Source organism: Schistocerca cancellata, chromosome 2, assembly GCF_023864275.1.
Source record: "Schistocerca cancellata isolate TAMUIC-IGC-003103 chromosome 2, iqSchCanc2.1, whole genome shotgun sequence".
NCBI classification, from domain to species: Eukaryota; Metazoa; Arthropoda; class Insecta; order Orthoptera; family Acrididae; genus Schistocerca; species Schistocerca cancellata.
The window spans coordinates 599,029,387-599,056,479 of NC_064627.1; the positions used below are offsets into that span (position 1 = coordinate 599,029,387).

A 27,093-nucleotide genomic window follows, 5' to 3' on the forward strand; every position below is an offset into this window, starting at 1 on the left:
GAGTGAATGAATACAGGATTTGGAACCGCTTACTAATTTTTTTGTAAGACTAAAACTTCTTGGAGTTTTTACTCAGATTAGTTGACAAAATTACTTTGAAAGTCACTGAACGCTTCTCTCATCTCTGTCTTTATGCTCATTTTCGTTTCGTTCAGCTCTCTAGAGGGCAGAATCGCGAATAGCCCGCTGTACCTCTTGAGGCAGACAACGAGAAGTACACTTAAAGAGGACCCTAAGCACTTAGCGAAATTTAAGTATCGTTTCAGACTGAGACTGGCATGCTACCTCCTTCGTGGATGAATTATTTATTTCTGACATTCTCAGAATGAAGATTAAACAAAATTTCACATTTAAATTTACAGAATAAAAGCCATAAATATATCTGACAGATTGAATTTTAGTAATACTGTGACCCACTAATCGTATTTGCTAAGGTACTTATACTAGTAATGTAGTCTGTAATTTCTTTCTTTTCAACACTAACAGTTGCAACAATGGGTACGATGTGTGCATGGTGTGTGCAGATGCAGGACGAGCTGGCCGTAGTTCGCGAAGAGCTGAATGAGCTTTTGGCTAAGGTCGGCCACCTTCAGTCTGCTTCCTCAGGGTGTAGCGGTGGCGAAGAAGGGATCTCACGTGATGCTTCGGAAACCAGTGTACTTCTCCACGCGAATTAGTAGATGATAAATGACTGGTAGAAGCTTATTCCAAGAATCCCGAAACTTTATAGATTTTGCAGTAACATACTGACAGTGGAGAAATGATTTTTAGGCCATCGACAGCCAGGTGCTTTGAGATGAGTGATTTATTTGAACAATATGTTCTTCCAGTATAGTTTAGGTCTGCTGTTTAGTAGCCTTAGCAACCAAACAAAATTTTTATTTTTGTTTTTTGAATACAGAAGAAGAATGTGAGTTACACACATACTGACATAGAAAGTATAAAAAATTCCATGCATGAAACACATTCAGCATAGTTTTCGATGATTACTTGCTTAGTAGTTAGCAGACACTTATCCTTTTTTCATAACTATCACTTTCAGACCTACCTGTCTATTTCCAGTAGTGAAATATGTGTTTCTTAACATTTATTTCTAGACATATACCGTCATTATCGTCGATTTATTCCTGAAATTTCAACCACTTTATCAGCACTGGAGCCCCCTTCAGTGTTTACAGATGTACACACTGAAATCCCCCTTATCTGGCCAAGACACTTGCTGTTAGTTGTGTGTCTTTTTTTACTCCTGGCTAGTTTCCTCAGCTACATGATAATGAAATGAGATAACTTATCAACTGCCTGCCTAGGTACTTAATTTGCCTGGTGTCAATATTTCGAACAGATCCCTGCAGCGACAGTAGAAGGAGAGCAACAGCAGCCCAATATGGAGTTTACGATAGTATTTCAGTTAACCGTTTTACTTTACCTGTCTTTATCACCGATATACCTGTTGGTAAGTCTATTAATATGCCTAGCAAGTGTTCGCTATCTGTAAAATTGCTTATATGTATATTCAATACAAACTGCCTGATAAGAAAATTAAATCACCCAGTAGACGTGGTCAGTGTAGCTTTGTACACGTACATATCATCGGGGGGATGAAACTAATTATAATTGTAATGCACTTCAACAGGCACAGAGGACACCAGCGTGCATTACTGTTATTCTTGTTCAGTGATGTTTCCAGGCTTGGTGGCCTATACATGGGGTTTGAACAGCGTCAGGTGTTGAATGATCACTGTGAAAGACGAGATGCAATGTGCTCGAATGAGCGTTATCAGCCCCTGGCAGAGTCTGAAATGCGTCTCACTGTAGGCTACTGCACTACTGGCCATTAAAATTGTTACACCACGAAGATGTCTTGCTACAGACAAGAAATTTAACCAACAGGAAGAAGATGTTGTGATATGCAAATGATTACCTTTTCAGAGCATTCACACAAGGTTGGCGTCGGTGGCGACACCTACAACGTGCTGTCATGAGGAAAGTTTCCAACCGATTTCTCATACACAAACAGCAGTTGACTGGCGTTGCCTGGTGAAACGTTTTTGTGATGTCACGCGTAAGGGGGAGAAATGCCTACCATCACGTTTCCGACTTTGATAAAGGTCGGATTGTAGCCTATCGCGATTGCCGTTTATCGTATCGCGACATTGCTGCTCGCGTTGGTCGAGAACCAACGACTGTTAGCAGAATATGGAATCGGTGGGTTCAGGAGGGTAATACGGAACGCCGTGCTGGATCCCAACGGCCTCGTATTACTAGCAGTCGAGATGACAGGCATCTTATCCGCATGGCTGTAACGGATCGTGCAGCCACGTCTCAATCCCTGAGTCAACCGATGGGGACGTTTGCAAGACAACAACCATCTACACGAACAGTTCGACGACGTTTGCAGCAGCATGGACCATCAGCTCGGAGACCATGGCTGCGGTTCCCCTTGACGCTGCATCACAGACAGGAGCGCCTGCAATGGTGTACTCAAAGACGAACCTGGGTGAACGAATGGCAAAACGTCTTTTTTCCGATGAATCCAGGTTGTGTTTACAGCATCATGATGATCGCATTCGTGTTTGGCGACATCGCGGTGAATGCACATTGGAAGCGTGTATTCGGCATCGCCATACTGGCGTATCACCCGGCGTGATGGTATGGGTTACCATTCGTTACACGTCTCGGTCACCTCTTGTTCGCATTGACGGCACTTTAAACAGTGACGCTACATTTCAGATGTGTTACGCCCCGTGATTCTACCCTTCATTCAATCCCTGCAAAACCCTACATTTCAGCAGAATAATGCACGACCGCATGTTGCAGGTCCTGTACAAGTCTTTCTGGATACAGAAAATGTTCGACTGCTGCCCTGGCCAGCACAGTCTCCAGATCTCTCACCAACTGAAAACGTCTGGTCAATGGTGGCCGAGCAACTGGCTCGTCACAATACGCCAGTCACTACTGTTGATGAACTGCGGTATCCTGTTGAAGCTGCATGGGCAGCTGTACCTGTACACGCCATCCAAGCTCTCTTTGACTCAATGCCCAGGCGTATCTAGGCTGTTATTACGGCCAGAGGTGGTTGTTCTGGGTACTGATTTCTCAGGATCTACGCACCCAAATTGCGTGAAAATATAATCACATGTCAGTTCTGGCACCTGCATTTCTTCTTGGTGTAGCAATTTTAGTGGCCAGTAGTGTATTTGACCGGCTGGCTGAAATGTGCAATATCAAGAGTTCTGAGGTGTTCGGATGTGACAGTGTCCAGATGTCTAACACCATGGAAACGTGGAGGCAGCCATACTCGTCGTCAGGATTCACATCGCTACGTCCCGTGATCACAAATAAGGATCACTTTACAGTGTACCAAGTACACCATAACCTCTTCGCACTTTCAGTTGATATCCAAGGGCAAATAATGCATTCCCTGCAACATTCTCTGACATACAACTCTATCGGTCGGAGATCCGTAGCCACTGGACTGGGGATTACCGTCCCACTCGGAAGCTGCCGTAAACACCACAGAACAAACGGCTGGGTTTGCGATCCATGGATTGCTGATGAATGGCGTTTCACCGTGTTCCGTGACGTATCTCAGTTCTGTGCTATCACACATGTCCGACATTGATGCCTATGATGGCGACCTGGGGAGCTGTTCCATTATTATAACATTTTGGGGAGACATAGCGGTGTTACTCCGTACGTTATAGTGAGGGTAGCCATCGGGTATAGGTTCAGGTCAGGACTGGCAGTATTTGACGGAATTCTGAGGGCACAAGATCACATCACGAACAAGCTATTTCCTCATGTGACAGTCGCGTGGTGCCGGTTTTCAATGGGACAGTACTCATCCATACATGGCACTTTTCTCTATGAATTGTTTGCGTGTTGTCTCGGTATTCCTGTGGTCAGGAAGATCCATCGATATGTCCGGTGTAGAACATTTGTGTGACCATCTCGAACGTCACTCCATTCCAGTGCCAGCGTCCAGGATATCAGGGACCAGATACAACAACTACTGACCGCCTTGCCTCAGGAGGGGATAAGACGTTTCATGATCCCCATTCCAACCGAATCAGTCCGTGCTTAGAGGCCAGACGGGGTGTAACGTTGTACTTGTAATTTTTTGAATACCACAACAGCCTCTGACCTCAAATTTTTCTTTATGCAATTCCCGGTTTCTTTCACTATGATCGTCATCTAATTGATCTAAAAAGAGAAAATTTCCATAATATGAAAAATGTATGTATTAGTGCGCTACCAATTATTACAAGCGGTATTGTAATATACATAACCTGGAAGACGAACAAACATACCTCTCTTTATGAAGTTAACAGAGTAATCATATAAAATATGTGTTCATGAATGGCACCATGACATAGAATGAAATCATGATAAAGCTGATAAAAGTTAAGGCCCCTAACGTCGGGTCGTCACTGGCGTACTGTGTCTACAACTAAGGTACGAACAGTTGAGGGGGCGTGGCTGCTAGATGTCGTTGGACGAGCGCAGTTTCCAACGGCCTATTAAAGAGTAGAAATATTATCTGCATAAAACTAAATCGAATATATACACTCCTGGAAATTGAAATAAGAACACCGTGAATTCATTGTCCCAGGAAGGGGAAACTTTATTGACACATTCCTGGGGTCAGATACATCACATGATCACACTGACAGAACCACAGGCACATAGACACAGGCAACAGAGCATGCACAATGTCGGCACTAGTACAGTGTATATCCACCTTTCGCAGCAATGCAGGCTGCTATTCTCCCATGGAGACGATCGTAGAGATGCTGGATGTAGTCCTGTGGAACGGCTTGCCATGCCATTTCCACCTGGCGCCTCAGTTGGACCAGCGTTCGTGCTGGACGTGCAGACCGCGTGAGACGACGCTTCATCCAGTCCCAAACATGCTCAATGGGGGACAGATCCGGAGATCTTGCTGGCCAGGGTAGTTGACTTACACCTTCTAGAGCACGTTGGGTGGCACGGGATACATGCGGACGTGCATTGTCCTGTTGGAACAGTAAGTTCCCTTGCCGGTCTAGGAATGGTAGAACGATGGGTTCGATGACGGTTTGGATGTACCGTGCACTATTCAGTGTCCCCACGACGATCACCAGTGGTGTACGGCCAGTGTAGGAGATCGCTCCCCACACCATGATGCCGGGTGTTGGCCCTGTGTGCCTCGGTCGTATGCAGTCCTGATTGTGGCGCTCACCTGCACGGCGCCAAACACGCATACGACCATCACTGGCACCAAGGCAGAAGCGACTCTCATCGCTGAAGACGACACGTCTCCATTCGTCCCTCCATTGACACTACTGGAGGCGGGCTGCACGATGTTGGGGCGTGAGCGGAAGACGGCCTAACGGTGTGCGGGACCGTAGCCCAGCTTCATGGAGACGGTTGCGAATGGTCCTCGCCGATACCCCAGGAGCAACAGTGTCCCTAATTTGCTGGGAAGTGGCGGTGCGGTCCCCTACGGCACTGCGTAGGATCCTACGGTCTTGGCGTGCATCCGTGCGTCGCTGCGGTCCGGTCCCAGGTCGACGGGCACGTGCACCTTCCGCCGACCACTGGCGACAACATCGATGTACTGTGGAGACCTCACGCCCCACGTGTTGAGCAATTCGGCGGTACGTCCACCCGGCCTCCCGCATGCCCACTATACGCCCTCGCTCGAAGTCCGTCAACTGCACATACGGTTCACGTCCACGCTGTCGCGGCATGCTACCAGTGTTAAAGACTGCGATGGAGCTCCGTATGCCACGGCAAACTGGCTGACACTGACGGCGGCGGTGCACAAATGCTGCGCAGCTAGCGCCATTCGACGGCCAACACCGCGGTTCCTGGTGTGTCCGCTGTGCCGTGCGTGTGATCATTGCTTGTACAGCCCTCTCGCAGTGTCCGGAGCAAGTATGGTGGGTCTGACACACCGGTGTCAATGTGTTATTTTTTCCATTTCCAGGAGTGTACTTTAAGAAACAGCTAGAGTTTTAACATGGGTCCAAATAGAAATATTAGTTTAATTTATAAAAAGGTTGCTGAAACATGCGTCTGTGAAAAAGTACAACAAAATTAATTGACAGCAGTATGTCAAAGGATAACGAAGTCACATGCACAGCGGGCATACTACGAACGGATCTAAGAATCCGCGGGCGGCTCGGGACCAAGACATAAAGCAAATGGACAGAATAAGAAACACATTTAATAAAAACTGTAAAGCTTAGACAAAGATATCATAATAAATGGTCATTTAAAATTATAAAACCTAGTTGCTAGTGGTTGTCTGTGACGTAAACAGTGCACAATTAAGCGAAATGAAAGCAACATAGCAAAACACGATAAAAAGGCTGCGTGCAGAGCAGGATCGCCCAATCCAACACAGGAAAAAGTGGGCAGCACTGGAACGGGAGAGAAACAGAGTCCCACTAGCACATGAGACCGACAACACCGTATCATATAATGAAAAGAAGGCACTGGGTGATAATTCATTATGTTCACTAAGAAGTTTAGAAGACTGGCATTTCCTATTCCCACAAATCTCTGTGTCTGTCGAAAGATTCAATGGACGTCACTTAGGTGCAGTATATACTATCTTCATATTGTAGTCTATGCAAGTTATGGTATGCTTGTGCTCGATGAAGTGCTCTCCAGATGCAGTTCTGTTTCGTGGACGTGTGGATTCCTGCAACCTTATGCTAAAATTCCAGCCCATCTGCACAAGATAAAACTTCTCACAAGCAGTGCACTGTATTCAAAAGACGATTGAATTCAAAAATTTATTTAGTTTGAAACGTCCCCTTAGAAAAATTTATGAATTACTGTGCTGATAAACCTCTTACATTATTTGATTTTCAAACAGCTGAGCAGAACTGAATGTACTGACATTTCGCTCTTTACTTATTCTGATCAACACTAAACTGACACACGATATTTTTACCGCAACTCAATCTGACTTTCAATAATCCCTACAAAGGAATGGCCCTGACTAACATTAACCTGCACCTTTCACAAATCACTTACCTCTAACTACTGCAATACAGCGAGTCACACTACTGCCAGCAAAATGAAAGATTCAAACTACTGAAGGCATTAACTACTGACAGGCATAGTTAGCAAATGAAAGATTTTGACAGAGAACAAACAATGTATTTACCTTAATAGTGTTCAAAAGTCATAATATATATAGCAAAATGGCTCTGAGCAGTATGCGACTTAACTTCTCAGGTCAACAGTCGCCTAGAACTGAGAACTAATTAAACCTAACTAACCTAAAGACATCACACATATCCATGCCCGAGGCAGGATTCGAACCTGCGACCATAGCGGTCGCTCGGCTCCAGATTGCAGCGCCTAGAACCGCACAGCCAAATATATATAGCAGTTCATGACATCCATTCTTACAAATTTAGTGTCTCTGATGGACACACGTCCAGATCATCCGCTCTCAAAACTCCGCCATTTCTCTCCCCACATCCACCACTGCTGGCGGCTCACCTCCAACTGCGCAACGCTACGCGCTGTTAACAGCTAACTGCCCAACACTACAATAGCAAATTCCAACAATGCAAACCAGCCACATACTGCACATAGCACGGTCAGTTATTTTCATATAGAGCGCTACATGGCGTTACCAACATAGAAACCTTAACAGCCTACTTACAAGTTTGCCACATATCTTTCGTCTAGGCTACATTTTTAGTGTTAGTTATTTTTAAACTGCATCTGACTGTTGCATTCTTTAATTGCTTCTATAAGGGCTAACAAAAGTGTCCGTAATATGTCATCAGGTCAAATTTTTTCTTACTGTTTACTGTTTTCTGTAGTTCTGCTCTTTTTTCTTTATTTTGTTGTATACACGGGTGACAAAGATTTCCTTGTACCCGTTTGCCACGACTGTCTGTTTTAGTATATTTAGTTCCTTACGGTTTTCTCGTTTACCTAATGGCAAATAGATAAATCAGTAAACCATGGAAGTAAAGAGGTATCTCTTGTACCGCAATGGGTGGCAAGATTTAGCGTGAATACATGTAGGTTTTTCTGTAAATACCAAATGTAAGCCTATTGTTACTTTCAAAGATTGTTAAATCCAAAAAGTTAATACAGCTATTCTTCTCAGTTTGCGTGGATGTATAGCACAAAACCGTTGGGCGAAGACGCCGATGTCTTTAGCGCTAAGATGACGTCCGCCACTAAGATGGCATCTACGCAAGAGATGAGTTGTTCTTTACAGTCGTAAATTTATAAAAAAAAATTTATTTCCAAGTCCTTAACAAAAATGTCACCTAAATTGCCAGCCAAGCTATTTCCCGTTGCAAGGACTTGTTTTTGATAAAAAATATTATTATTAAACGTAAAGTAACTATAGGACAGTGAGAGCTCCAGCATTTCAATGAACTCTATGGTTTCTGCTGTGAGCCACCAGGTAGCGTCTTATCTCGATGGTTTCATTAAGGGTGACATTGCTTTATAGGTTAATGATTCCAAGAGCTGCCAAAATTGCATAATTATTAATTACGCCCGTAATGGCGTAAGCTAATTGGCAACTGTTCTTAACCCCGAGAAGTGTGAATGCTGCTTTCAGTTTAACTTTATTATGTTTACAGCTAGGGAAAGTCCTATTTGTTAACAAAGATATGAAGTGGATTGCCATTCTTCTGTGTCTTTACTTGAAACCTCAGCTTATGGATACTGGCACGTAACATTTAAGAAGTTACTCTCTCTTTCTCTGTAAGTAAAAATGTAACGCTGTTAATTTTTTTTACTTGCGTACCTCAGTAATACAATTCTGTACAAAAAATGTTTCAAATAAAAATGGTTCAGATGGCTCTGAGCACTATGGGACTTAACATCTGTGGTCATCAGTCCCCTAGAACTTAGAACTACTTAAACCTAACTAACCTAAGGACATCACACACATCCATGCCCGAGGCAGGATTCGAACCTGCGACCGTAGCGGTCACGCGGTTCCAGACTGAAGCGCCTAGAACCGCACGGCCACACCGGCCGGCTAAAAAATGTTTCACTTATGTAGTCGTAGTCACACATTATGACAGCAGTACTGCATTTATGCTGATGCAGGCCGGCCGGAGTGGCCAAGCGGTTCTAGGCGCTACAGTCTGGAACCGAGCCACCGCTACGGTCGCAGGTTCGAATCCTGCCTTGCGCATGGATGTGTGTGATGTCCTTAGGTTAGTTAGGTTTATTTAGTTCTAAGTTCTAGGCGACTGATGACCTCAGAAGTTAAGTCGCATAGTGATCAGAGCCATGTGAGCCATTTGCTAATGCAGCGGTGCATTCGACGACGCTGCCGTTGCCATAGCTGTTTCTAATGACGCTGTGGACACATAAACACTTCACTGCATCGATACAAATCTTTAAGTGCTGCGTCAACAATCTCTGCCACCATTCCGCGGGCGTAATCTTGCGGTATTTCCGTCTGCTGGTCTTTGGCCAAATCAATATTATCAATAAATATTAAATCAAATACAGTCGGGAGGTTAACGGTACACAACGATTTTTCTGAATGATTAACCGCGTAAAGTAATCGATACAGACATACTTTGGATTAACCTTATCCATTACGGATATTTTAGAACCGGTAACTGTTAGTTGAATGTAAATACATAAAACTGCAGCCAGTCACTTTTTTGAAAAGTTATTTATTATTCAGTAACCGGATTTCGAACCTTTTCAGGTTCATCTTCGGATGGTTTTCTGGAAGTTACATGACTATTTCTAGCATAATGCTCGGTACTGACTCCGTATTATTTTATTCCTGGGCATTCGCTGTTAATGCCAATCTTGATTAAAATATTTGCTCATAAATTGACTGTATTATACGTTAACGCATGAAGAGAAATAAGATATCAGGTCACTTGAGGTTTGTTCTTGTAGTAATTCATTTATGTATTTATTTTATTTTGTGCTCTCATGTCTGACTAAAATATTTGCCCTTCTATCGACTGTAATACATCTCTGAGCAAAGTAGACCAATGCCATATCTTTTTGTCAAGATCTTTGATACAAGCTACAATTGTCTAGCACGTGCTGGACTCTGGCAAAGTTTTGCTCTCATAATGTAAATGAATACAGTTTGCGTAAAGGTTTGTGAAGTGATGCATGAACTCGCCATCAGAATGGAAGCAGACAGATGGACACTAACAGGAAAAAGCCGCCCATACTGTCGCAGTAAGTAAGAAGCAAAATTTGCATCCACATCGACAGATAAACAATAGTCATGGCCATACACTAAAGCACGTTCCATCTTCTTATCACAGAGCCAGTACTCAGCATTATGCTAGAAATAGTGATGTAACTTCCGGAAAACCATCTGAAAATGCACCTGAAAAGGTTCGAAAACCGGTTAATTCAATAATAAACTATTCGAAAAAGTGACTGCCTACTACTTTTGTAGGCATGGGCTTCGTGTCAATATTTGCTACAATAATGCGTTCACTGTGCTGTTTATAGTACCTTACCCGCGCTCCTATTTTTTTATTCATTATTAAACCTACACGTATTTCATTTTGTATTTATAATCCTGTATTCACCCGATCAGACGTCTTGTTCCTGTATCTAACTTTAACCTATCCGTTTCCCTTTTTAAATTTTCTAACCAACCTGCCCGATTAAGGGATCTGACATTCCACACTCCAATACGTAGAACGCCAGTTTGCTTTCTCCTGATAACGACGTCCTCCTGAGTAGTCACTCAACTTAATAAAGGCTGTACCAGTCTCCATATAAATGAATTGTCCTGATTGCTTCTCTGACTCAATATTAGTCAGTTCAAACCACTTAACATAGAAACTTGAAATTTGGAGGTGTTGTTCTTAAACTGTAGCATCTTTTAAGAAGGGGTTTTTCCAGACAGGGAACGAAAGGTTTTCTTGAAAATATGTAACTAATAAGTTCATTTTGAAGCTAGGCCTACGAAAATACTTTTTTTTGTCACAGAGAAATAAATGTATCAGTCTGTTCGGAAATTCAACACCTAAGTGGATGAAAGAGTGGATGAAAATGTTTTTCCGAAAATTCATTCATTATTAAAGAGCTGCTAAAGCATTGTTGAAGCTAAATCTGTTAAAATTGATATTTGTCTTCTCGATTAGCAGTAAAAAATACGTCTTTCAGTTTTTTTGGAAATTCAGATCCTAAGGGGGGTGAAATGTTGGGTGAAAATTTGTTTGGAAGTAAATCACTATTAAAGAAATACTAAAGAATTTTCAAAGTTGCATACATGGAAACTGGCATTAGACGTCTTGGTGAGAAATAAGGAAATGTGTTCACGATAAAGGATGACAGCCAATAACAGTTGCAGGATAAAAATTTACTAAAATTCTTGACCAAGGTTTCGGTACATATAAATATACCTTCATCAGAAGTAAAAAATCTAAAATTACATCATGCAATGGAGATTAATAAAACAATTGTGCCAAAGGCGTCGTCAATAATAAAGACATCTTCTCCATTTGTACAACATGACTATGGAGAAGATGTCTTAATTATTGACGACGCCTTTGGCACAATTGTTTTATTAATCTCCATTGCATGATGTAATTTTAGATTTTTACTTCTGATGAAGGTATATTTATAAGTACCGAAACCTTGGTCAAGAATTTCAATAAATTTTTATCCTGCAACTGTTTTTGGCTGTCATCCTTTATCGTGTCCAGAGGCCTTCCGCCGCCGCTTTTATTCCATCCTGGCCACGTATCAGGGCTCTGGAATTGTTTACACCGACGGTTCGATGGTTGCTGGTCGTGTCGGGTATGCGCTAACTCTAGGGGACCATTCCGAACAACGGTCCTTGGCGGCTGGCTGCAGCGTTTACACTGCTGAGCTAGTCGCCATCTTTCGTGCCCTAGAGTATATCCGCTCCTGCTCAGGTGAGTCCTTCGTTATCTGTAGCGATTCCCTGAGCGGTTTACGAGCTCTCGACCAGTGTTTTCCTCGTTCTCGACTGGTGATGGCTATCCATGAGTCCCTGCATACTCTTGCGCGTTGCGGCCGCTCTGTGGTCTTTGTGTGGACCCCCGGTCATGTCGGTATCCCGGGCAATGAACATGTTGACCGCCTGGCGAAAGAGGCCACGAGTAAACAGTCTCTGGACGTTGGCCTCCCAGAGACTGATTTGCGGGCAGTCCTCCGCCGAAAAGTTTTTGCGCTTTGGGACGCTGAATGGCGCAATCGGATCATGCCCAATAAACTCCGTGCCATCAAGGAGACGATGACTGTGTGGCAGTCATCCCTGCGAGCCAACCGCAGGGACTCTGTCGTCCTTTGTCGGCTCCGCATTGGCCACTCCCACCTGACACACAGTTATTTACTGCGCCGGGAGGACCCTCCTGCATGTCGCTGCGGGGCGGCTTTGACAGTGGCCCACATTTTGTTGGCCTGCCCCCTTTTAGCTGTGGTCAGGCAGACATTTGCGCTGCCTGATACGCTCCCTGCCCTCTTATGTGATGACCCTGGTATGGCTGACTTAGTTTTCCGTTTTATTCGGGCAGGGGGTTTTTATTATTTACTCTGAGTGTTTGTTCTGTTCTTTTGTGTTGACTCTGGCCATTGGCCTACGATTTTACGCTGAGTTTTTAATGTGTTCTCGGTGGTTGGCTTTTCCTTTTTATCTCTATGGTCGGCCAACCACTGTCACACTCTGTGTGATTTTACTTTGTTTCGTCTGATCTCTGTAGGAGTATTTCTTGTCCTGTGTCGTCTGACGTCTTTCCTGTTGTTCGTTTTTTATTCGCTTTGGGTGGTTTTACTTTTTTTGGAAAAAGGGACTGATGACCGTCGCAGTCTGGTCCCTTTAATCCCCCCCAAACCAAACCTTTATCGTGAAGAATTTCAACTGTTGCTGTTGCAGTCATGTTTAAAATCTTGAAGGAAATGTGTGTTTGGGATAAAACTTTTTCTTTCGAAGTGTCACCAGAAGGAGTAAAAAGGCTAGATTACATTCGAAAAAGGCAATGTTTCTATGGCCTTAATTAGTGTGAAAAGTTTAGAAGGTGTTACAATTTGTAAACTAAATCGAAGAAAGCTATGTAACTGTTACGACAAATCGGCCTTGTCCGAATTACACAGAGAAAGAATCAGCTGTTTAATATACCAGTTTTTCATGTTTATAAAACTATATTTGTCGTAAGTACTACGCAGGGCAACGGCCTTGCCGCAGTGGATACACCGGTTCCCGTGGTATCACCGAAGTTAAGCGCTGTCGGACGTGGTCAGCACTTGGATGGGTGACCATCCAGGCCGCCATGCGCTGTTGCCATTTTTCGGGGTGCACTCAACCTCGTGATGCCAATTGAGAAGCTACTCGACCGACTAGTAGCGGCTTCGGTCAAGAATACAATCATAACGACCGGGAGAGCGGTGTGCTGACCCCACGCCCCTCTTATCCGCATGCTCCAGTGAGGATGATACGGCGGTCGAATGGTCCCGATAGGCCACTCGTGGCCTGAAGACGGAGTGCTAGTAATTACTATGCAAACGCGAGCGAGGTTGTGCGTTCTAAGCTACTAATGTTCATAAATTACGAGCATCGCTCAAACCTCATAGCCAGAAACAACAGTGACACTGAATATATTACCGAAATGATTGAAATACCGTCGTAAGTTTCATTAGTAGTGTTTAGTTTCGGGCTTGGGTCCATTCTGAAATAATCAGTTCCCTTAAGTGTATTGGGTCACTAATGAAGGCGAATGGTTTGAGAATGGACACATGTGACAATCTAGTTACCATCGATAAATGAGGGAGACTTCCTAAAGAATTTTTTTCTGAGTAATTTGTCTTCTCACTAGTTAGATGCGGTCCGCCACGAAATCTTCTCCTGTGCCAACCCCTTCATCTCAGAGTAGCACTTGCTACCTATGTCCTCAATTATTTGTTGGATGTATTCCAATCTCTCTCTTCCTCTACACCTTTGCTCTCTCAGCTCCGTGTAATACCATAGAAGGCATTCCCTGATGTTTTAACAGATGTCGTATAATTCTGTTCCTTCTCCTCGTCAGTGTTTTCCACACATTCCTTTCCTCTCCGATTCCTTGCCTTATCAATCCATCTCATTTTCAACATTCGTCTGTAGCACCACTTCTCAAATGCCTCGATTCTAATCTGTTCCAGTTTTCCCAAAGAGCATGTTTCACTACCATACCATACCGTGCTCCAAACGTACATTCTCAGAAATTTCTTCTTCAAATTAAGGGCTATGTTTGATACTGTTAGACTTCTCTTGGCCAGTGATGCCCTTTTTGCAGTGCCAGTTAGTCTGCTTTTGATGACCTCCTTGCTCCTTACTGGTTATCTTGCTCCCTAGGTAGAAGAATTCTTCAAATTCATCTACTTCCTGTTCATCTATTCTGACGTTACGCTTCTCGCAGTTCTCATTTCTGCTACTTCTCATTACTTGCGTGTTTCTTCGATTTACTCTCAATTCGTATTCTGTTCTTATTAGACTGTTCATTTCATTCAGCAGATCATGTAATAGTTCTTCACTTTCACTCGGGGAGCAATGTCATCAGCGAATCGTATATTGATACCCTTTCACCTTGAATTTTAATTCTACTCCTGAACGTTTCTTTCATTTCCATCATTGCTTCTTCGATGTACAGATTGAACAATAGGAGATAAAGACTACATTCCTGTCTTACAACCTTTTTAATCCGGGAACTTCGTTTTCGGTCTTGCAGTTTTATTGTTCCTTCCTGGTTCTTGTACTAACGTATATATGTATATTACCCGTCTCTCCCTACAGTTTACGCTTACTTTTTTCATAATTTGGAACATCTTGCACCATTTTACAGTGTCGAATGTTTTTTACTGGTCGACAAATCATATGAACGTGTTATGATTTTTCTTTACTTTTGCTTCCATAATCAACTACAACGTCAGAATTGCCTCTCTGGTGCCTTTACCTTTTCTAAATCCGAACTGACCATCATCTAACAATCCTCAGTCTTCTTTTCCATTCTTCTGCATATTATTCTTGTCAGAACCTTGGATGCATGAGCTGTTACGCTGATTGTGCGATAATTCTCGCACTTGTCAGCTCTTGATGTCTTCGGAATTGTGTGGATGATATTTTTCCGAAAGTCAGACGGTATGTAGCAAGACTCATACAGTCTGCACACCAACGTGAATAGTCGTTTTGTTGCCACTTCTCCCAGTGATTTTAGAAATTCTGATGGAATGTTATCTGTCCCTTCTGCTTATTTGATCATAAGTCCTCCAAAGCTCTCTGATAAAATCTGATTCTAATACTGGATCCCCTGTCTCTTCTAAATCGACTCCTGTTCCTTCTTCTACCACATCAGACATTTCCTACCCCCCTCATATAGGCCTTCAATGTGCTCTTTTCACCTATCCGCTTTCTCCTCTGCATTATGCAATGGAATTCCCATGCGCTCTTAATGTTACCATCTATAATTTTGATTTCACCGAAAGTTATTTTGACTTTTCTATTTGCTGGGTCAGTCCTTTCGAAAACCCTTTTTTTTCGATTTCTTCTCGTTTTTCATACAGCCGTTTCGTCTTAACCCACCTTCAATTCGTAATTATTTCATTCTTCAGCGACTTGTTTTTCTGTATTCCTGAATTTCTACTTCCTTCTTTCTTGGTATTCCTTAATGAAACTTACGACGGTTTTACAACCATTTATTTCACTGAAACACATAGCGTAACGATCACTACGGTATAGTCGCTACCTCCCAACAGTAGCTCATAGAGTCCACACTTATAGATTACCAAACAAGTCCATACGCCTCAAGAATTCCGCTTTGCCTGTAATTTCTGTAGACAAAAATAACAAGTCAATATCGAGGACCGCCTTCCACCAAATCCGAACGGCGTACTTCTGCGGAATGTAAGTTGATGGACTACCAGCACAAACTCGCTCGAAACGATACTGTTACGGCTCTTGTTCTTTGCGTCCATTTCTTTCATGACTGACAGCACTTGTCGTGGGATGGCCACCCTCCAGTCATTGGTGGTCAACGATTGTGTGAAGGCTCACGCACATCGCCCTAAAGTCGGCTTGGTAGGGAGCTGCATGCTCACGGTTGGCACGCGAGGGCTGCAGCCCCATAGCTACACAGGCAAGCGTTATATCGCGCTTTCATATCATACCGAAGCCACGTACGGATCAAATTCGAAGCATGTACAACAAAAGTAGCAGTTACTGCAGGCGAACTACAGACAGAGTGAATTAGCCGCATCGCAAAACACTCGACAAGTTCAAATACACGTACGACAATACAGATGTAAGTTACTCGCGATATCCTTAAATCTCTTAAGATGAATTCCAGAGCAGTTCCTTTGGAAGCTTGTGTTCCGTCTCTAATGACTTATTTTTCAACTGGACGTTAAACCGTTCTCTACAATATGCGGCTGGAAATGTTTATGAAAAAATCTTATAATTTATTAATCTATTTGATCTTTTAATGTCTAAATGGAATGAATTAAGTTAATCAGGAGGCTTATTTTTAATTTTCTAATACATATTTCTGACTACATTTATTTCAGAACTATGTCTGAATTCCTTGTTATTCCATTTTACCTAATGAGGATCGCAGAAGTTGCAACTGCAGTTCGCGCAATGAGCAACTGTTGAACTCGTAATATTTTCAGAGTGACGCACACAGCACATTGATAGAGTAGACTATACAGTTCCTGATCTCTTAGACATATATGATCTTTTAGTGACAACTCTATCTGCACAACAATATATTATGAAGAGGTACAGTAGAAGGTCGGTTCTGACAGTGAAATCTAAGAAGTAGGTAAAGCGAAATTATTGAGAGTAAAAGTACATCATTACCTACATAAGAAACCCCAACACTGCACGTACTGAAGTAGCTTATTTCACTATCAGTAACAAACCAATATAAAAATGAATAAACCTATTTGTTCTGCATAATTCCGTGGACCAAAAAGTTAAAGAAAAACATTCCGAGAAAACGTTACATGGTGAGGCTACATTTCTAAATTAGAAAAATACGTTTCAAATTCTCATTCTAACAACACATGTCAAAATAGGAGGAGCTTACATTCAACACATATTTCTTTTCTGAAAGCAGTCTGGTTTTTTCAGGATTCCCGAACACAATAATACCCCCACTCTTTTCGCTAAAAAGCACTATTTTTCAACATAATCTCCGTTCAGTGCGAGAGCCTCATGCTACCTTACTGGGAGGGCCTGTATGCCCGCACTGTACCACCCTACTGGTCGATGTCGGAGCCAACGTCTTGCTGCATCAGTAACATCCCCATCATCCACATACTGCTTCCCATGGAGTACATCCTTCATTGGGCCAAACAGATGGAATTCGAAAGGTGTGAGATCCGGGTTGTAGAGTGGATGAAGAAGAACAGTCCAATGAAGTTTTTTGAGCTCCCATCGGATGCGCAGATTTGGGTGAGAACTTGCTTTGTCATGAAGAATAAGAACATAGTTTTCGTTTCTATGATGGCGATGATGGTGAAATAGGTTCTTCGATTTCCTGAGGGTAGCACAGTACACTTCAAAGTTGATCGTTGCACCATGAGAGAGGACATCAAACAGAATAACCCCTTAAGTCTCCCAGAATACCGTCGCTATGACTTGTTTGGCTGAGTGTGTGGGTTTGGACTTTTTCTTTGGAGGAGAGATGGTATGGCGCTACTCCATGGGTTGCCATTCTGCTTCCGGTTCGAACTGTCGAACCCATGTTTTATAGCCTGTGACGATGTTCGACAAAAAATTGTCACCATGAGCCTCGTAACGAGCCATAAAATCCTCAGACATGACCTTTCCTTGTTCCTTATGATCTTCTTTTAGGCGGCGATGAACCAGGGGACACACACTCTTGGGGACCCCAACTGGTGGACGAGTGTATCAGCTATACCAACAGAGACATCCAGTTGGGCATCGAGGTTTCGGATTGTGTGATCCGTCGGTCACGTCGTATGAGAGTGTCCGCTCGTTCCAGCTGTTTACGGCCTTCGCGCAGGAGATCGGAAAGGTTTGCACGATGATGACTACTCTTCACCCAACCACTCACCTTGCTTTTGTTCACTGTCAGGTGTGCGTAGACATTCAGCAAGCGCCTGTGAAGATCTAAGATGCTATGGTTTTCCATCAAAAGAGACCCAATGGTTATGCTCAGCTGGAACGCCCTTCCGTTACAGACATCATTTTGAAGGCTACATTCAGCGCCGCTGTCTATCAGAACTTCATTGAACTATAGGGACCGATGCGGAAATATTCCACGTTGTCCCACAACATATTCAACATTCTCTCAGCCGAGAAAAAGTATGTGTTGCATTACTTATTGAGCACTGCTCGTTGCTTCCAAAATTGTTTTTCACATTAGTGTTCTTTACTTTTACCAATATGGGCTAATTGCTCTTCCTCACAGAGAGAAATGGTGCAGCAGTTACCACACTGTCCTCGCATTAGTGAGGACGACTGTTGAAATACGTGTCTGGAAATTCATATTCAGGTTTCCTGTGATTTCCCTAAAACGCTCCAGGCAAATTCTAGGATGATATCCTCGAAAAAAACACTGTTGGTTTTCTTACCCATCCTTGCCACAGGACCACTTAAAGCTTGTACTCTGACTCTCATGACCTAGCAGTCGCGGAACCTTGAACCATAATGTTGCTTCCTTCCTGTGTCATTCTTCCTCAAAAATCAATATAGTACGAGTAATACCAGAAGAAAAATAGTGTTTAGAAAGAATTCAAGGATTTACGTTAGTGCTCAAATGAGTTGATTTCGTATTTTCTCAACAACTTTCCAAGCCGGCCGAGATGGCCGAGCGGTTCTAGGCGCTACAGTCTGAAACCGCGCGACCGCTACGGTCGCAGGTTCGAATCCTGCCTCGAGCATGGATGTGTGTGATGTCCTTAAGTTAGTTAGGTTAAGTAGTTCTAAGTCTAGAGGACTGATGACCTCAGATGTTAAGTCGCATAGTGATTAGAGCAATTTGAACCATTTGAAAGCGAGAAAACTATTTCCTTGCCTTGATTTGTTCGTTGACGTTATCCCAACACACAATGCAAATGTTTCTGGCTGCCTCTGCTACTGTCAGCCCTCTACTGAAACCAAACAAAAGAAAATGACGGGAATATTCCGATTTCTCCACTTTCTACTGTCCACAGCTCCACTCATAATCTCTGAATGATAAAATGACAGTATGTAAACTCTGCAGCAACAGTGAATTACAATAAAAATGTCAGTAATAGGCCGGCCGGAGTGGCCGTGCGGTTCTAGGCGCTACAGTCTGGAGCCGAGCGACCGCTACGGTCGCAGGTTCGAATCCTGCCATGGGCATGGATGTGTGTGATGTCCTTAGGTTAGTTAGGTTTAATTAGTTCTAAGTTCTAGGCGACTGATGACCTCAGAAGTCGCATAGTGCTCAGAGCCATTTGAACCATTTTCTTTGTCAGTAATAAATAAACCCATAGCAACGGGAATACCTACATGAAAAACAGAAACACTGGACCTGAGCACCAACGTATCAGATAAACTTGCAAAAAACAATCACCTTGGAAATTTTATCCCACGTCCTTTATTTCGTGAGATCTTACTTTTATCTTCTAATTTCATTCCTTGAAAGAAGTATGTTATCACTTTTTCCTTCTAGCTTGGTGACATAGGTCTAAATTATATAGTCATCTCGATGTACCTTAAAGTAGACCTTCCGCTATTAGTAACCTTTCGCATCCTGCCCCCTGTAACAATTTTTTTTTATTTTTCTTTACGTTTGTTGCAGGCCCAAGAGTATGTAACAGTGGAAATACAAGAAGGCACTTTGAGGGGTCAGGTGTCAAAAACTTTCACAGACAAAGCCATGTTTATGTTTGAAGGCATTCCATATGCCGAACCGCCAGTTGGAGATCTCCGGTTCCAGGTAATTAAATACGCCTCTCTATCGTTTGCTGCACATATTTTGAGAGTGTCGAATAGAAAAAAGTTCACAAACCGTACGTCCTTGTTTTGAAATATAGACCAATGACAGTTACTAACGCAACAGACTGTTATTTCTTAGTGTGTTAAAGAAATTCTGTCGTGAATGGAAGTTTAAGTCCATTGGCTTTGTGAAGGCAAATTACTTTTTGAAGAGCAATAAGTTTCACGTTTTCAACTATTCGAATCTGCGTAACATGGGAGCATACAGGTTAATAGTGCAGTAAATGTAGCCCAAAGGCATATGTAACAATGTAAAGGACATCTACAAGACTTGATTCGAGAACAGCGATGCTGAGTCCATCTGTAGGGCGTTATTACAATAATGCACAATTTTCTGGTGATCATATTGATTTTTGAGTTTTCGAATACAACAAATGTTGGTCGGTTTTGGAGGGACGATGAAATTTTTTTGTGGTGATCGGAAACAGTCTTTCCAGAGGTGCGTGGCGATGATACACTTAAACTCTTTTTCTTTTGTTTTTAGGCGGCACTTTATTTCTTTTAATTATACATTCCTGCAGACTGTCATCAGGTCCATGAAGAAAAGTTGATTCTTTAAGGTACTGATGTGGTGACAGCAGTCTGCCGAAACGTATATGTTGGAATAAATTACGTACAATCTGAGCAGAAAAATTGAGTAAAGAATTAGTGTGAACCTCAAAAAGCTGCAGCTAGGACAAATACAAACAACTTTCATAGTTCCTATTCACACAAACATTAATAGTTTCTGTTTGTATGCAGCTGAACAGCCAGGGTTGCAAGTAGAGTCGTAGTTATAATTATAACTACGATTATAAGACAAGCCATCAACACTGTAAACGATTCGAAATTACCAGTTCTGGCACTCAAAGGTCCAGTGATGTCCATGGACTCTTCTTTGAAAAAATATTCAGGTAACTGTCTTAGACGTTGCACCCTTCAGAAGGCAACCTTCTTTTTAAGTTTTTTCAGGACTGGGAATAGCGGCTTTCGCAGAACTGTTTTACAGACACTGCATTCCATGTGAAGACATAATTTCCTCCTTCTGTCAAGGTGAACTATCACAGTGTATAATTCATGTATACTGGAAATCCTTATGTCATTTTGAACTGTTCGTATATAGGAATAAAACTTGTGCTCCAGTCCGTTTAAACGTACGAATCTCTCACTTTCCCTATAAGGAAGAATGTAGCTTGACATTCAATGAATAGTTCCTCTTTTTCTAAGCGCAAACGAAGATGAAAGGGCGCTCAGGGCATATCGTCCTGTCGACGACGTCGGCAATGACCTTTCCAGTGGGAGCGTATCGACAGTTGTCTGAATCATTTCAGGAAAATCATGGAAAGCCTAAATATGAATGCGCGTACGGAGGTGTGAAGCTCTTTCTGAATACGAATCCAACTATTTAACTATAGCGCCACCTTTCTCTCTTCTGATAAATGTTGCAATTACGAAAAAAATACTCGATTCATCTCAGGTTGATTCTGTTCACTTGAGACAGGCTAACTATTTAATTGCGAGCCATCCGCAGATGCATCGTTCATGTTTGCCAGTGACTCGTCTTAAGGTTTTCTCAGAAGTGTAATGGAGCAAATATTTCCTGTAAAAGATATGAATATTACAACCTTCGAACATATACTAGTAAAAAAGGAAACGTAAGGAACCTCTTGTGTGCAGCCACCCTATAATCGACTTTCTCAACATAGTGTTACTGACATGGCCACAAGTAATGATAGAGAGTACAAACATCTATTGATAATTGCACCAATACTGAAACTCCCTAATTGTTTTTGCGTTGGGTAAGGTAGCGTCACCATCGAAACAGTAAGTAGTAGTGTTAGCAGCAGCAGCAGCAGAAGTTGTAGTAAAAGCATTAGTCACGTGTGGATCTCTTTTACAGTGATATTTGACATTGTGACGTAATTCTAATGAATTATCCACGCTGAAACATCCTAGAAAATTAAAACTGTGTGCCGGGCCGAGACTCACATTCGGGACTTGCCCGCGAAAGGCAAAGTTCCCGAGTTCGAGTCTCGGTCCGGCACACAATTTTAATTTGCAGGAAGTTTCATATCAGCGCACGCTCCACTGCAGAGTGAAAAATCTCATTCTGAAATTATCCACACCTTTTGCCAGTCTAATATCGATTGTAAGCTCTCGACCTATCCACAATCTTTTTCTTTAGACGAAAACTCGTTTGTAGATTATAACTAAAATTTTAATGTAATAAAAATTTATATTGATGTAACGTATTACACACCTTCCACTGTTTTAAGAAAACCGTGTGAAATCATCTGTCCCTTTTCACTTTTGTATTTAGGTTATCAGCGTTCGTCTTGCTGCTTTTGTGACCTTCAGTTCGAAAAGTGGCTTGATCCAACTCTCCACGCTAGTACGAGTGTTGATCCAGAAGTGAGTTTGCCTTCATTTTTACAAATAGACAGCATTGTTTATTCTCATAAAAATTTACATCTTTGGATAGAAGAAACTCGACTCAATATTTCTACATAATCATCATCTTTTTCTATGAACTTTTGTAGACGGTGCTCCAATTTCTGTATCCCCATGTCGTAGAACTTTGCCGATAGTCCTTTGGGGAAGAGTTTCACCTCTTCTTTGACTTCGTCGTCGATTCAGAAGCGTTGGGCACCAAGTGTTCTTTTAACTTGGGGAACAAGTAAAAATCACTAGGTGCGAGATCCGGACTGTGAGGTAACAGTCCAATCAAAGTTTGTCAAAAGATCCTGGGTTTGGCGGGAGACGTAAGATCGTTCAAAAATGTTCAAATGTGTGTGAAATCTTATGGGACTTAACTGCTAAGGTCATCAGTCTCTAAGCTTACACACTACTTAATCTAAATTATCCTAAGGACAAACACTCACAACCATGCCTCAGGGAGGACTCGAACCTCCTCCAGGACCAGCCGCACAGTCCATGACTGCAGCGCACAAAGTATCGTCGAACTTCATTCCGTATATTCCGTTGGACAGTGACGATGCCTTTCAGAAAGGAGCGTGAACGATATACGCAGATGTCAGCGTTTGAGAGAGGACGTGTAATCAAAGAAGCCAGCTGTTGTAATAGGCGAATCACTCAGCATTTGAGCAGGTGGGACGCCACTATTGGACGATATTGGCAGGACTGGGTGAACCATGCCCGAACAAAGCGTCTAGAAGGAAGCTGTCTACCTATAGAGACGACAGAACGTGAGGACCAAGCAGTTGTCAGAGAGGCACTCAGAATCACGGATTCATCTTCATCACAGATCCGACGAGCCAACTGGTGCTTAAGTGACCACAGGGACCACTAATTGGCAACTCACAGAAAGGGGGCAGAACTCGCGGCGTCCATTTTGTCGACTACCATTGACCTCTGTGCACCAACAAGACGGTTTCCGGTGGTGTGTGGCACATATGGCCCTAAATCTCATGGAATGACGTAGAAGTGCCACTGGCGATGGGTTTCGCTTCTGACTGAGCACCGATAACCAGAGAACTCGTGTATGAGATGCCCCAGACAGCACTGGGCTACCATCCTGAGTGTCGCTCGTCATCGTGTCCGACAGTTTGGAGTGATGGTCTGGGGTGCACTTTCCTTGAAACTGCAGAACCCTTACAGCACACCGGTGCGTCGACAACATTCTACGCCCCTTTGGGCTTACATTTCAGCAAGGAAAGGCCCGCCTATGGCAGGGGTTTCTACTGCTTGTCTTTGTGCTTCCAATACCCTACCTTGGCCAGCAAGGTCGGCGATTCTCTCCCCAACTGAGAAAGTTAGGAGTAATATGGGCAGGAGCCTCCAACCAGTTCGGGATTCGAAAGATCCAAAGCACCAGTTGTACAGACTTTGGCACGATATTCCTCAGGAGCACATACAACTCTTTTAATCAATACCAAAACTAATAACAGCTTGCATTATCGCCAGTTTAGCACCCATGGTCAAAGCGTAGTGTCTTTTACTAGTAATCGAATCGTCCAAGTTCCCGGGTTCGGACAATGCCATTGTTTAAAGAGTTCCGGCGTAAGAAATTACCGTCGATCTGCCAACATCCTTGTCAAAAAGGGCGGAAAAGCGGAGAGAATTTCGGGGCAATCTTTTGCCCCTGGGATGGGAAACTGCCCTTAAAAGGCGGAAGAATCAGAAATGATCAACGGGATAAGTATGCTGAAGGGAATGACAACCACTGCATTGACACGTAATGTGTATCCACAGGACATGTGGCTTGTAATTAATAAAGTGTCATAATGGTCTCTACATCGGTAAAAGATACCTGTCTAGTTCCCCACTTGGATCTGTGGGAGAGGACTGTCAAAGGTGAGGTGACCATGAGTAAAAGATTGCATAACCAACGAAAGTGTAACGTTCCACGAGTTTGGACATTAAGTGACAGAAGTTTGTCATGGCAGGGAAGCCAGAAAATGTGAAAAGAGAAATGCAGAGACACATTCTAGATATTGTGGGGTCATGGGGAAAGAACACGAGGGTTTCTGTTCAGCTAAGTGTAGGGAAACATAAATAGCAGCAGAAATTGGTATAAATGGAGTAAATTTCATTGTGAAGGTGGGCAGAGAGTGAGTTACCGTGAATAGTTCAGTGATAGCGTTGTTCTCATCAGAGTCGACAGAAAACCTTCACCGGCAACAATAGTTCAGTTACACATTCTGATGTCGCAAGCAAAAGTTGAAGAGGTAGAAAATGTATGTGAGGTTATTAAGTGGGTAATTCAGTACATTAAGGAAGATAAATATCTACTAGCCCTTGGGGACTGGCCGGCAGTTGTAGGGGAGGGAGTAGAAGGAAGGTATACGGGGCAATATGGGCTTGGTAGTGGGAACGAGAGAGAGAGAGAGAGAGAGAGAGAGAGAGAGAGAGAGAAAGACTAATGGAGTTTTGCAATAAATATCAGTTAGCAATAGCGAATACTCCGTTCAAGAATCACAGGAGTAGGAAATATACTAGGAAAAGGCTGAGAGATAAAGGGAGATTCCAATGAGATTACATCATGATCAAGTAGAGATTCCGAAATCAGATATTGGATTGTAAGGCTCACCAGGAGAAGACCACAATTTGTTGATGATGAAGAGTAGGCTGAAGTTTAAGAGGCTGTTCAGAAAAAATCAATGCACAAAGAAGCGGGTTACAGAAACACTAAGAAATGTACAGATACGTTTGACGTTCTGTGAATCTATAGATACTGCAATAATTAGTAGCGCAGCAGGCAGTTGAGCTGAAGAGGACTGGAAATCTGTAAAATGGGCGGTAGAAGGAAGGTAACTGAGAAGAAACCGTGGTTAACAGAAGAAATACTTATGTAGATCGACAAAAGAAGGAAGTTCAAAATGGCTCTGAGCACTATGGGACTTAACTTCTGAGGTCATCAGTACCCTAGAAATTATAACTACTTAAACCCGATTAACCTAAGGACATCACACACATCCATGCCCGAAGCAGGATTCGAACCTGCGACCGTAGCGATCGCGCGGTTCCGGACTGTAGCGCCTAGAAACGCTCGGCCACTCTGGCCGGCCAAAAGAAGTACAAAAATTTTCAGGCGAAGTCATAAGTACAAGTCACAACAAATAGAAGTTCAGGGAAGCTAAGATTAAATGGCTGCATGAAACACATGGAAATAATGGAAAAGAAATGTTTGTCAGAAGGACTGACTCATCATATAGAAATATCAAGACAACCTTCCGTGAAATTAAAAGCAAGGGCGGTAAAATTAAGAGTGCAATGCGAATTCCACTGTTAAATGCAACGGATAGGTAGAAAGAGTACAATGATGACCTCTATGTGGGGAAGGACTTCTCTAATGACATCACAGAACAACAAACAGAAGTCAACAGGGAGGAGATAGGGAAGCCAGCATTAGAATCAGGATTTAAAAAAGCTTTGGAAGACTTGGGATCAAATAGGACGGAGGTAATAGATAATGTTCCATCAGAATTTATAAAATCATTTGCGGAAGTGGCAACAAAATAACTATTCATATTGGTGTGTGGCGTGGGAGAGAGTTTCAGAAAAATGTCATCCATACAAATCCCCAAAAATCAAGTCACGTACCACAATGTCAAATGGTGCAACATGTTCAAAATTCTGAGGAAAAATGGGCGTTGGATACCGGTAAAGACGGGAAATATACGTTATGTACAATAACCAGGAAGGAACAATAAGACAGCAAGACCGAGACGAAGTACTCAATTTAAAAAGGGTGTAAGACAGGGATGTACACTTTTGCCCCTATTGTTCAGCCTACATATCGAACAAGCAATGACGGAAATGAAGGAAAGTTTCGGAAGTGGGATTAAAATTCAAGGTGAAAGGACATCAATCATAAGATTCGCTGATGACATTGCTATCAGCAGCGAAAGTGAAGAAGAATTAAAAGATCTGTTGAGTGGAACGAAAAGACTAATGAGCAGAAAAAATAGACTGGAAGGAAACCAAAGGAAGACGAAAGTAATGAGAAGTAGCAAAAATTAAAATAGCGAGAAACTTCACATCAAAATTGAAGGTCACGAAGTAGAAGTCGAGGAATTCTGCTTTAGGTAGCAAAACTAGCCATGATGGACGGAGCAAACAGAAAATAAAAAGCAAATTAGGAAAGTATTATAAGACAATGAAACATGGACTGTGGGAAAACCTGAACAGAAGAGAATCGAAGTATCTGAGACATGGGGCTACAGAAGAGGGTTGAAATTTAGGTGGATTGGTAATGTAAGAACAGAGGAGGTTCTGCAGAGAATTAATGAGGAAAGGAATACATGGAAAACACCGACATGAAGAAGGTAAAGGACGACAGGGCATCCGTTAATAGATGAGGGAATATTATGCACAGTACTAGAGGGATCTGCAGAGGGTGAAAATTGTAGGGGAAGATAGACCGAAATCCATCCAGCAAAGAACTGAGAATGTATGTTGCCATTGCTACTCTGAGATGAAACGGTTGGCAGAGGAATTAAATTCGTGGTAGGCCTCCTCTAATCAGTCAGAAAACTGAGGTCTTAAGGCCAACGCGTTATTGACTTGTTCAGTTTTTGAAGTTCCTTCTCTTGAATAAATTATCCAACCTTTCTGAAGATTTAATCATTTGTTTCTCTTTATACGTGCAGTACATGTATCGATTTCCGCCCCATCTGGATAATTCCATC

The 27,093-nt window shown here is 42.7% G+C and overlaps 1 protein-coding gene and 1 pseudogene across 1 annotated transcript in view; both read left to right on the forward strand.

Annotated features, from left to right (window-relative positions):
* The first annotated feature begins 1,358 nt into the window (after positions 1-1,358).
* LOC126156951 (venom carboxylesterase-6-like) overlaps positions 1,359-27,093 on the forward strand; it is a 37,117-nt gene continuing 11,382 nt past the window's right edge. The window contains exons 1-2 of the mRNA XM_049916343.1: positions 1,359-1,453; positions 19,767-19,904. Of these exons, the coding sequence (XP_049772300.1) occupies positions 1,385-1,453; positions 19,767-19,904 (207 nt within the window). The 5' untranslated portion in view covers positions 1,359-1,384. The remainder of the gene's footprint in view (positions 1,454-19,766; positions 19,905-27,093) is intronic.
* On the forward strand, positions 13,168-13,285 carry LOC126163635 (5S ribosomal RNA; annotated as a pseudogene).